The 12756-nt window shown below is 47.9% G+C and overlaps 1 protein-coding gene across 1 annotated transcript; it reads left to right on the forward strand.

The window, feature by feature from the left end:
- The first annotated feature begins 5682 nt into the window (after positions 1-5682).
- On the forward strand, positions 5683-8227 carry tbxta (T-box transcription factor Ta). Its single transcript, XM_037474648.2, has 8 exons — positions 5683-5937; positions 6298-6562; positions 6750-6884; positions 6981-7042; positions 7143-7204; positions 7331-7507; positions 7665-7788; positions 7963-8227. The coding sequence occupies exons 1-8, from the start codon at positions 5753-5755 to the stop codon at positions 8225-8227; spliced, it is 1275 nt and encodes a 424-aa protein (XP_037330545.1). The 5' UTR covers positions 5683-5752.
- Positions 8228-12756: the final 4529 nt, after the last annotated feature.

Below are 12756 nucleotides of genomic sequence, written 5' to 3' on the forward strand. Positions count from 1 at the left end.
ACCCGTAGAGGTGAAGCTGCATGCCGGGGCCCACTGACAACGATACTTCCTCCCAGGCCAGCTGGAGATGAGCGTCACCCTACAGCAGCTGGGGAGGGAGGGAGGCCTTTTTTTTGGGGGGGGGGGCATTGTGCACGGCCGCCCAAAAGAACCGAGGAAGAACTATTTGGGTCACGTTGTCCTTTTAAAAAGCCGCCAGTCCGGAAAAGGACGTAAAAAAACACCCGGATGAGTGGATCCCGGGCTTCTGCATGTGTCATATTATGTGAACCTCTGGAATAGTCACGTGACCCACAGCTGGTTTTTAACACTCACATGTGAAAAAAGATCGAACGAAAACGGCCTTCTAACTTTGCTTAGAAAGTTCTTTTTTTTAGTGGCATCCGCGATGAGCTCGGTTTCAGACACCCACGTGATGCGTCACCACCACTACTGTTTCTTCCCCTTGTTTGATTTGGATTTTCTTTTTTTTTAAAAAGAAGAGAGATTTAGAGGCGTGAAGATATAAAACACGCAGCTCTGTGCCCTGCTCCGTCAAAACCTCTGCGATGGCGACGCAAAGTGCATCCGAGACCCACCTGTGGCAAACTAAAGCCCCTCTGACGTCTTCGGGTGGACCGGTGGCGCCGAGGTCACCGCCCGGTGACGGGCCCGAGGGGCCCGAGGGGGGGGTCATGAATCCCGAAGGAGGCGCCGCGTGAACGTCTCATTTTAATTGTGCATTTATAGCGAGAGGAAGTGTCGCCCGGAGGAAGGAGGGCGAGGGGCTCTGAGGTCACACGTCCTCCGACTCTGGGTCAATAGCGCTCCTGGCTGCACCGATCATTAATCCTCTGTCTTTGACACTTACTGTTTGTCAGTGGAAACAGGCCTCGCTCCTTTTGATCTCACCTCCCCCCCCCCCCCCACCCCACACACACACACACACACACCCAGCCACACCACCCCTGCCCATTCATCCCCTCCCACTAAAAAAAAACCCTCAGAGCCACACCGGGTCAGAGCAGCAGGGAGAGCGTCCCACGGCAGACGGAGGTGGTCATAAGAAGTCCCCCCCCCGGAGCAGACAGCGGGGCCGGTGGTGTGATGAGGGCCCCCCCCCCCCCCCCAAAGAAAAAAGTTATGAGTGCTATCTGCTAATATTTGCTAATATCTTCCGAGCCCAAGTCCCCCCCCCCTCTACACGTCAGAAGGAGAGAGAGAGAGAGAGAGACGATCTGACTCGACAGGGTCTACTGTTAGAGTGTGCGTGTGTGTGTGTGTGTGTGTGTGGGGGGGGGGGGGCGCAGCGCGGGGGCATTTAACTGTGTTTTCTCACACGCTGGTGTCTGCTGACCTCAGCTGAAAGCGAGGAGAGGAGCAACGAGGAAACCTGCCAGGGAAAGGATGGCTCACAACGTCACTTTCTACCTTTTTTTTTGTGGGAGGGAAGGGGGGGAGAGGGGGGGGGGGGGCATTTACATCCATACTAATATAAAAAGCAGAGCTGAGCTGCACCTGCAGAGCATCAAATGCTACCAAGCCATCAGATGCATTTGGACCTCGTTGACCATGATTCACACAAAAAAAGCACAAACACAGACATCGCACACACGACCTCCATGACACGGCAAAGCTTTTCATCCAAATAAATGCCGTGTCGTTTTCGTCGAGGGCTTTATTCAAACTCCTCACATTATAATCACCCGTCCCTTAAAGCTTCCAACCGGACGTGTTTGAATTCACAGTCGTCCCCCTCCCTCGGCGTTTCTGCTCCTCCACAGCTGAGTCGGTCCCTGCAGCGTCAAAGCTCAGCCTCCTGCCATTAGCATGCCAAAGGTCCCCAGGTCTACTGTAAGGGCACCGAGATGAGGGCCTGTGGGGGGGCTGAGGGTGGGGAGGTGCGGGTGGGAGGGGGGGGGGGGGCAATTACTGTCGCAGCTAATTCTTTTTATCCCTTTCAAAGGGACGGGTGATTAGAAGAGGAAAGTTTAGATTTCCTGAACTTGAAGTGGAAACGCAAAAGTGACAGACGAAGCTCGGGGGCTCAATCCACATCAGGGAGGGCTGTGTGTGTGTGTGTGTGTGTGTTTATTGGTGGGCTTACGATGGGATTTGAGGGAGCTGTGGTTGGCGGGTTGCTTCCTCCACTCCGTCTTTCTGTCTTCACCCAAACACAAAGCAACAGTTAATAATATAAGATTTACATGAAAACCACACGCAGTAAGTGTCTCCTTATTAAATGTATCGTAGGTCAAAGGTCAAAGACACATCACGACACATGCTGTGATATATTTAACCGGTAGACTGATCTTGAGTATTTGCAGTTTAGTCTTCTCTCTAATTCATCACATTTCAGAGGGATTTATTATCATTTTAGTCTGACATTTTTAGATCTTATTATATGAAGATTTTGAATTAAAAATGTAAAAATGCTGATTACAATGCAATGCTATTAAATGTCCTAATGAGCTGCACTATACCAGATTACAACGAGAACTTGCTTTGATTTTAATAACAAGCAATAATACTTTAATGTTAATGCAAACAATGTGTTTACAGCCTGGGATGAATACTTTTACTAATAGCAAGTTTTAGCTTCCCAGCTTTTCAATCTTAACAGCAAAAAACTTCCTCTGGCCCCGTACTAAGAAAAACCCTTCAGGGAAACAACAACTACACACAGTCGCACAAATGAGAAGCTTAATTCAATGCAACAAAAATGCAGATGGAAACCGATGGGAGTTTTGCTGCCGAACAGCTTTTAACTTTTAACGTTTCAATAAATCTTTATTGGGCCTTTGAATCGACATATACATATACGTATATAAGCACACACAGACACACACATATCTGTGTGTATGGTCAGGAAGAAATCAAATGAAGAAGTAAAGTTGGAAAATAAATCGCAAAAAAAACATCCCGAAACAAGAATGCAAAAAATACAAAAGTAGAGAAGACAAAAAAGAAAAACAGTTATATACGATTCATCCACTTAACAAACAAAAATGGAAAAAAAAGTGTAAAGTCTGTAAACCCCACCTAGAAAAAACACTTCCAAGTTAAGCTTTCAGGAGGTTGCTATAGAAACATCTCTCCCACACGTTTAATCCCAGTGGGTCTGTGGCCACGCTTCGGCCTGAGCACCTTGACTGCTTCAGAGTGTGTGTCCACCTGACCTCAGCTTTGTCGCGGTGAAATTGGTGAACCCTTTGTTTGATTCTTCCCTGGATTAGACGTGTTTACCCTACAACGCTTTATCATCAGGTTCCCATCGTTAGACGCGTTGCATCGCATCGGGCCGCTCGCATCCTCTGAGACCTTCCTCCGCTTCGGGTCCCTTGGAGCTTCGGTTATTGTGTTTGTTTTGTTCAGTAACACCGCTTATGTCATAATTCATAAAAGTAAAAAAAAAAAAAAAAAGACTGTGTGTGTGTGTGTGTGTGTGTGTGAGGATTTTTTTTCTTCTTCCCAGGCCTGACTCACCCGCCTACTGGTGTTTACCTATTTAGGCCCGGCGAACTCCTCTGGAAAATATGCTTGGTTATAAGTGTCCCTTTGTGAAGCACCAGGCCTCTGTCATATTTCTCACCTAGGTGCGTGTGTGCCGATGCCAGAGCGAGGCCCGCGCCGCTTTAACCCCCCCCCCCCCCCCCCCCCCCCCCCCCTTCGGGTTTGGCCTCCCCCCCCGGGAGGGGGTCAAACTGCTGCGAGATGCTCCGTGTTGTTGTTTTTTTTCTTCGTGCTTTTAATCATTCTCACATGGCAACACCTGACAAACACACGGGAGTTATGAGTGACTGTCTGTCGGGGAGTGGGGGGTCTGTGCTGTATGCAGCCGCTTTTTTTTTTTTTTAACGCTCTGTGTCCTTCTCTCGGGCCTCCGTAAGCGGAGAAACACACACACACAGACACACACACAGTGAGGGGGGAGGGGGGGGGGGGGGGGGGAAGGGGGCCGCTGAATGATACGGGGATGGAAAGGTGTGAGAGAGCCCCCTTTGCAATTTACGGCCTCCGTGGAGGCCGGAGGAAGTGGCGCAGTAAAGGGGAGTCGCGCTCCAAAAGAGCTCTCACTCAATTCCAAGTACATCACAGACGGCGGAAATTTCGGAGGCGAGAAAAAAAAGGCGAGGAGGCCCGAGACGGGGAAAAAACGCCGGAGCCCTTCCCTCGGGATCAACGGGGAGCGTTGGAATGAACACAGCGACAGAAAGCGCTGTTTCACCACGACGAGTATCGACATGCACAAACGCAACGGGATGATGGGATGCATAAGTGTGAGCAACTGATACGTTACCATGTGCAGTATATTTTATTTAGTAGTTGTGTGTAAGCTAGATTTTAATCATACAGCAGGTGGAGTTCATATGTTTATACTTTATATAAGCACATTTCCTCAAATACTCATTGTGTTTTTTTTCTTTATAAACTGTTCCCCTGAAAAGGAATAAGTAACGATCTTTTTCAATTAAATAAATAGTTAAAAAAAATGGAAAATTGCTTTTCACAGTTTCCAATTGAGTATAGAGACAAGTATTTAGAAAATTATAATAAAAAAAAACTTTATCACACATTTCACTTACATAGAATTATAATATGTTGAATGTGTTTGAAAGCAAAATAAACTGATGGCATAAAAAATGTTCCCTTTCAGTGATATTTTTCATTGTTAACAAAGGCGTCGATGTCTAATGTTGATGCAGAGCAAGGTAAAAAAACCAATTATAACTTTTACGTTTTGTTTATAAAATCTTATTTTGTGCTTAGTGAAGAAATGAAGATGTTGGCATCGTTATTATTCACCGGACTTATTTAATAAATGTCGACATCTCATCGCCTCTTATGTGCGAGTTCAGTTCGAAAGGAAAGCGGGGATTCATTATGAGAGCAGGATGCTGACTCTCTTCTTTCAATAACTGTTGACTCGTTAAATAGAATCCTCCCCTCCGACATGTGGCCGAGTAGAAGAAGAAGAAGAAGAAGAAGCACGACACGCTTCAGGAAAGGCGACATTTGTGTGTACTAAGAACGGGATAGAGATCTTTTGAGTCACATGACTCGGCCTCCGACTGGCTGCAAAACGTTTAATATCAGAGGGAGTCGTGCAGGCCCATTATGCAAATCCCGGGGGCCACCGCCGGTGTGCCGTCCACACTTTGGCACAACGGGGGGGGACACATAGTCGACCCTAATGGCCCATACTCAGTAAACACATGTGGATTTGAGACGACAAAAGATTAGCACTATTTGCAAATATACCACTGAGTTCAAAGGCACGGCTCCGAGGCCTCGCTTCCCTTCTTTTGTCTGAAGGCAGAGCCTCGAATGAGCCGAGCACCAACCGCAGAAAGGCTGTATTAGATTTGTATTTATCAGACTGTAACTCACCCAAAAGTTCCATCCGAACGCTATAGCATATGCATTATTTTGATTCCCATAAATGCTGTGAAATGTTTCTGGTTTTGATAGAGTTGGTTCAGGGGGGAAAAAAATGTACTCTTAAAAAAAAAAAGTTATATTATGGTGACCTGGTGTGTGGGGGTGTGGGGGGGCTGCGTTTAGAGACGTTGAACCCGGTCAAAGAGGCGAGGTGTGTGTGCGCACAGGCCACGCCCCGTATCCCCATGAGGTCCCCGGGGGCCTTTAAAGGATGAGGCCTCGAGGTTCGGGAAGCAGTATCCCTCGGGCCTTCCTCATCTCAGCGGTGTCTCTGTGAGCCCCTGCGCGACACACCTCGGATTTTTAGATCGACCCGCTCTCCTGGGAAATAATGACTTCTTCCAACACTGACCAGCGCCTGGAGCATCTCCTCAGCGCCGTGGAGAGCGAGTTCCAGAAGGGCAGCGAGAAGGGCGACGCGTCCGAGAGGGATATTAAACTGACGCTGGATGACGCGGAACTGTGGAACAAGTTCAAAGAGTTGACGAACGAGATGATTGTCACTAAAACCGGAAGGTAGGTCCAGCAGCCGCGAGGTGCCAAAGTGGTGCCGTTTGCGCACAGACCAAACATATTTACGCGCTGTTTTTACGCACGGGGTTTTGTGAAGTTCTCTTTTTTTTTTAACGTTATTCATTTCCTAAGCTGCAGAGATCATTTTATTTTGACGCCACTGTGGCTCGTGCGCTAGTGCTCGGTCGAAAGGTGCCGCTCTTGGGGCCTCACGGGTCTTTGGGACAAGTGAAAACTGGATCTGTCAACGAGTTGTATTAAAAATGATGTGCTTGAAATCCCGGTGAAACGCACACAGACGCCTCGTATTAAATGCTTACCCATTGCGTCCTCGTTGTTTTCTTTTTTTTAAAATCTCTCCAGGAGGATGTTTCCGGTGCTCAGGGCCAGCGTCAGCGGCCTGGACCCCAACGCCATGTACTCGGTGCTGCTGGATTTCGTGGCCGCGGACAACAACCGGTGGAAGTACGTGAACGGGGAGTGGGTGCCCGGTGGCAAACCGGAGCCCCAGAGCCCCAGCTGCGTCTACATCCACCCGGACTCCCCGAACTTCGGGGCGCACTGGATGAAAGCGCCCGTGTCCTTCAGCAAAGTGAAGCTCTCCAACAAACTGAACGGAGGCGGACAGGTGAGGAGGCTGTTTGACATGCAAGAGGTTAAAAAAAAGGGTTTCTAATATTTACTAGTATTAATTAGGTGAAGGTGAAAGTCACTTCTTTTAAGAAAACATTGGATAGAAGTCCATTAGCTGCTGTTTGTTCCTGCTCTCCAACATGATGTTAATTGGTGACATTGTTCTTTCTTCTTGTCTGCAGATCATGCTGAATTCTCTGCACAAATACGAGCCGAGGATACACATCGTGAAGGTCGGAGGCGTCCAGAAGATGATCAGCAGCCAGTCCTTCCCCGAAACCCAGTTCATCGCGGTCACCGCGTACCAGAACGAAGAGGTCAGGCGGCGCCGAATGAAATCCACGTTTGCACACTCGTCTCGTCTCGAGTATTGAATTCGAAATTTCTCACATCTGTCGCTTCCTCCCCCGCAGATTACCGCTCTGAAGATCAAGCACAATCCCTTCGCCAAAGCCTTCTTGGACGCCAAAGAGAGGTGACGGGCTAAAAGTCCAACACTCCTCAAATGAATCAAGTCCGGGCACTGACTGCTGGGGATCATTAATATTGACAGTTAATGATGTTATTGATTACAGGAGTGACCACAAAGACCTCCCCGATCACAGCGCAGACGGCCAACAGTCGGGCTACTCTCAGCGTGAGTTTCCCTCATTTACACTTGACCCAACATGTCAGTTAAATAACCGTGAACAGTAAATGCATCGCGAGGGGGGGGGTTTTTGCCGGTTGACTTGATTTCGTTTTTTTTTTTTAACTTCCACAGTCGGAGGTTGGTTCCTGCCGGGCCAGAGTCCCATCTGCCCCAGCAGCAGCAGCCCCCCCCAGTTCAGCGGCTCGGCGGGCCACTCCTCCGGCTCCTACTGCGAGCGCTACTCCAGCCTGAGGAGCCACAGGGCGGCCCCGTACCCCGGCCACTACCCCCACCGCACCTCCAGCACAAGTAAGAACCCCCCCCCCTGCCCCCCTGACGACGCAGGCCCACCTCGGCGTCCCTTTTCGTCCTCACCACTGGATCACGGCCTTCGCGGGGACGCGCCGCGACCCAATTGGCTTATTTTATGATTTTTTGTTTGTTTTTTTTTTTTTGACATTTTCAGACAACTACATGGACAACACTTCGGGGACTCTGCCCTCCCACGACAGCTGGTCTTCTCTTCAGATCCCCAACTCCACGGGCATGGGCACTCTGTCCCACACCACCAACTCCACATCTAATTCCAGGTAAGCCCCCCCCCACCCCCCCCGAGGCTCCGGAATTGCTGTATTCTCAACAATACTCCATGACGTTCTGGACGTCTTCAGACCCCCCCCCCCCCCCCCATACGTTTTTTGAGTAAACAACAGCGAGTGCCGCTGTAATAACAAGAACCCTCTGGCTCCGTCTCTCGCCCACAGTCAGTACCCGAGCCTGTGGTCGGTCGCCGGCACCACCCTCACCCCCTCGGGCTCGGCCTCCGGCTCCATATCCGGAGGTTTGACCTCCCAGTTCCTGAGGGGCTCCTCGTACACCGGCTTGACCTCCTCGCTGCCCGTCTCCTCGCCTTCCTCCATGTACGACCCCGGCCTGGGCGAGGTCGGGGTCGGGGTCGGCGAGGCCCAGTTCGAGAGCTCCATCGCCCGGCTGACCGCGTCCTGGGCGCCCGTGGCTCAGAGCTACTGAGCTGAGAGGAGGGGGGGGGGGGCTCTGTTGGCCTGGAGAGGCCTTCGGTAAGCGGGACTAAAGACAAAAAAAAAGTGAGAAGCCCCCCGGAGAAGAGGGACACGTGACATCGTCGAGGAATTCTCCCGGCTCAGTCATTCCATGGCCTCTAATTAAAAACAACAACAACAACAAAAACAAAGGTACAGGGCTGGAGTCACGCTGAGCAGTCGATGTGCAGCGACAGAACTCGAAAGACAATCTCTGTCCATGATGAACGATGTCATGGTGCAGACCGTAGAACAGCTGCATGATCAGAACTCCCCATCTGCTCTTAGCCATTCCCAACATGCTTATGACACATCTATAACATGTTCATATATATATACAACCAAACTCAACTAAGTAATCCTTTCATATTATTTGTTTTTATTCTTAAATATATAAGAGGAAACATGGTTCTGCTAACATAACATGTGTATATGTGTGTAAATAGAATAAATTAACGTCCAGTGTTTTCCACATATAAATAAATGTGCCTTTTCTGATTGCAATAAATGTTCCACGCTCGGACTGAGAGACACAAGTGCCTTCTGCATCCCCCCCCACCCCCCACCCCCCCCCCCTCCCCCATGCACAGACACGTGTACATAACTATCTATTTGTATTTGAACTCACTGTTGAGTTGTATTTATGTCATTTAATAATAAATTAAAAATGTGCGTTTTCTCAAATTCTGTCTTGTTTGTTGGATGCCTTGTGAAAATGGTTTTGTTCTCTTTTGTTATTTTCTCGACGCAAGGCCTAAAACACCTTGCACGTCAACACTTAACTGAGAAAGTCTCATTAGTTTGAGGGAAAAACAACGGCCGCTGTGGTTAAAACAAGAAGAAAAACATCAATTCGCCTTTCTTTTATTCTCATTTGGAGCCTTGGAGGTCGTGACCCTCGCTCATAAAAACCTTTGGCCCTGCAGTACGAGCCGACTCAAAACAACAGCTTTCGCGGCGCTACGCTAAGGGACCGGTGCCTCGCTGTCACGCGCCTGAATGTGACGAGGTGTCCGGTTATGAGAAACGGGTTCGGGGTCCGTTTCCATCGCTGGCGCCCCTCCGTGACAATCTGCGCCGTGGTGCGACGTACGGCCGACACCTTTCGGATCTGCATGCGAGGGAAAGTCTAAAAGGTATTGAAAACAAATACAAAATGCCAACACCCGGGGTTGAATTTAATAAGCCTACATTATGATCGTGAATGGAGTCAAACAATGTGTAAAGGTTTAAATAAAGCAAATGCCTTTGGTGCCTTGCCTTTACATGATGCATGAAGGGACAAAAAACGTCTTATTTTATATCAGCAGCTTGTGTTAAAATTTACGTGGGAAAATCTTTCCAGTATTTTTTCCAAATGTACCAAAACGAACATGCGGTGGTTGTGGTGCATTGTTTCTGAAATACATGAAGTTAATATTATATAAATCAGCTCATACAGCAATGAGCACAAACTGAGAAGAGCACCCCCCCCCCCCAAAAAAAAGCAAATTTCCAAAATAAACTCTACGGCTCTTACCCGAGGCCAGAACCCATGATGTCAGCGGTGTGATGTGTGTGTGTGTGTGTGTGTGTCGGGCCCACACAGAGGCTTCAGGGCCCCCGAGCGGTGATGATGGAGTGGTCCTCACCGAGGTGCAAATGAATGCTGTGGGGGTCACGGGGCCACGGGGCAAACAGCAATGAAGCAGCAATGTGACCCTGCAGCTGGCGGGCGGGGGGGGGGGGGGGGGGGGGCGACGGCGGCTTGAGCAAAGGTCTCCTCGTGAAGCATCTCTGGAAAAGCTCCACAGTCGGTGAGTTTATCGCCGCTCACTCTCGTTCAAAGGGTCTAGTGAGATGTGGAAGTGACGAATATATCCACTCAGACACCGGTGGGTTTTATTTATTCACGGTAAAAGTCCTTCTAAGCCGTGATATACAACTCGTATTCAAAATACTTCTATATTTCCTATAGTATGTGAATCCTATCCTACAAGGTATGTTAACATCAAAGGATACAAATACTATGACATACTTTTTCATCATAGCAATATAACTTTTTATTACATTTCAACATGGTAGCCAATATGCTTTTCTATTTCAGTTTCCATTATATTGGTGATAGTATTACGTTACATGTTTTGTATTTAGCTTTTTCTTTTTTTAATTAAATGGGTATTTAAGCATTAAAACAAAAAAAATGTTTTATACATATTACATTAAATTAATTACTCCTTTTCTTCTTTTCAAATCTATGGGTAATTCTTGCATACATTCTTGTTATAAATAAAGTACTTCATTATATTTTTTGCAATTTGTTTGATTGTTGTTGAATATATTTAAGACATTTCTATTAACAGGTGCAACTCCTGAATGTTGTAATTGGTTGAGGTGGCGGGAAAGTCAGTTTGATGTAGTTAATACTAACACATGTTTTGTATGAAAAACCCTAAAAGTGACTTCGCCCTCTGTGTTGTTTTTATTCATGAAAATAAAATAGCAATTTTTTTTTTTTAAAGAAATAGTGCAAGTTTAAAGAACTTTCTGCTTCGGCTTCACTTTTCAGAACAGGTGCATTGTGGGTAGTGTAGTCCTCCAGGTTTTGATTGACGATACATTTTTAGATTAGATTCCACTTTATTGTCATTACACGTGTACAGGTACACAGCAACGAAATGCAGTTTGGCATCCAACCAGAAGTGCAACAGAAAGCATCATAATACATAAAAGGATTTACAGATAATGAATAAAGAGGGTGGCTTATGGCCTGACCTGGTACTATTTAGTAATAAATGAGGCAAAACAGTAGACAGATTAAATTAACATTAAATAAAGCAGAGATATAAACAGAAACTAGTGTACATGAGAGAAAAAAGTGATTTGTCATTACTTTGTATAGTAAATATGCAAATATACATTTTTGTGTCCTATCTAACTGCATAAAATGTGTTACGTTGCTGCACACTAATCCAACTTATTTGTCTTAATCCGCATTTCCCAAATGTGATGTAGTTGTTTGGGCGTACTGAGACATCACGAGTGCGTCACACTGCTGTGTCAACAATCCCTACCACATAGAGGATGGTGAGTAAGCTGTTGAGGTATTCTTCATTTGAGCTATTACTCATAGTATAAGTTTAAAAGAGGAATAACTTTATTACATTTAGAATACAACAGAATGAAAGACCGAGAGAGAGTGTGTGTGTGTGTGTGTGTGTGTGTGTGTGCTGATGCAAACTTGTTTATGAGCAGTTGTCCAGACTTAACGGGGAGGATGTTTGCTGATGGTCTTTGCTCAGTCTGGAGCGATAAACAGGTCCTGCTGGGCCCAGAGCCATCTTTTCCTTCTAACTTACACAGTGTGTGTCTGTGTGTGTGTGTGTGTGTGTGTTGATCCGAGGACCCTGAGCTCACTGAAGCCTTTGTTCTCCACGATGGCCGATCCGCTCCGCACACCCCAGCCTGCCGCCTGTGTTGGCCTTCGCTAATTGACAATTGGGAGTTTGACTTTGCACACCGGGGGGTGGGGGGGGGGGGGCTCCTCTCCCCCCGACTGCAAGTGTGTGTCCCAAATACGCTTTGCCGAGTGTGCCCCGGCACTTAGGTGCGGAGGGGCCGATGCAGATGTCGGGTTCGGGTCACAGTTCGTTGGATGAAAAACCCACCAAAAAAAAAAAAACCTCCATTTCCCGGCAGTTTCAATGACAGAAATGTATTAAAGACAAAAAGGTGAAGTTGGAGGAAAAGAATTTTTTCCAGGCTTCCAGGAGCCGAGCGGCCTTTTGCAGGAGAAGCCCCGAGAGGGGGCGAAGCAGCAGGATTATGACGCTGAGTCACACCCATGATTTACGAGGGGGGGGGGCCGCCGAAAAAAAACAAGCTGTCATGTCTGGGATCGAGCGAGTCGCCGCATCGGCCCCCGAAGGGAAGGTTCTGTTTGCAGACCGCCCCCGAAAGCCCAACCCCCCCCCCCCCAGGCCCTCTGATGTCTGTGTGTCTTCGTTAATGAAGAAATTCTGGTACCTTGGTGAGACATTGCTCTCAGCTGAGCAGACTCGGGCCTCCTCCGTGCCCCCTCGCCGCCCTGCGGCCGCGCCATCGGGGCCGCCTCCGGGCCTCACCTCCCGCCCGACTTACCAGAAGTTTGGATGCTAAAATGACCCCCCGCCCCCCCCAATTTGTGGTTAATTCCACCGTTACGGCGCACGCTGCAGGATCAAATCGGAGGATTTTTCCAATACTGGGATTCTGCGTGGGAGACACTGCCAAACGCAACGTGGGGTTTCTCTGTCTCGATCTGTCCTTTTTCCTCCTAGAAGACGGTCATGTTGCATTGTGGGTAGTGTAATGGATGCAACCGCTTGGTATAGTCAGAGAGGGGGAAAAAAAAACAACTTACATGTAACAACCTAAGCCAGAATTTTTAGATTTCAATTTGTGTTGTTGCAGTCCTCTTCAATCACTGGTGTCCAACCTGGGGGGTTAAGAACAGCGGTCACAAGATGACTGAAGGAATAA

Source organism: Pungitius pungitius, chromosome 17 (genome assembly GCF_949316345.1).
Source record: "Pungitius pungitius chromosome 17, fPunPun2.1, whole genome shotgun sequence".
Lineage (NCBI taxonomy): Eukaryota > Metazoa > Chordata > Actinopteri > Perciformes > Gasterosteidae > Pungitius > Pungitius pungitius.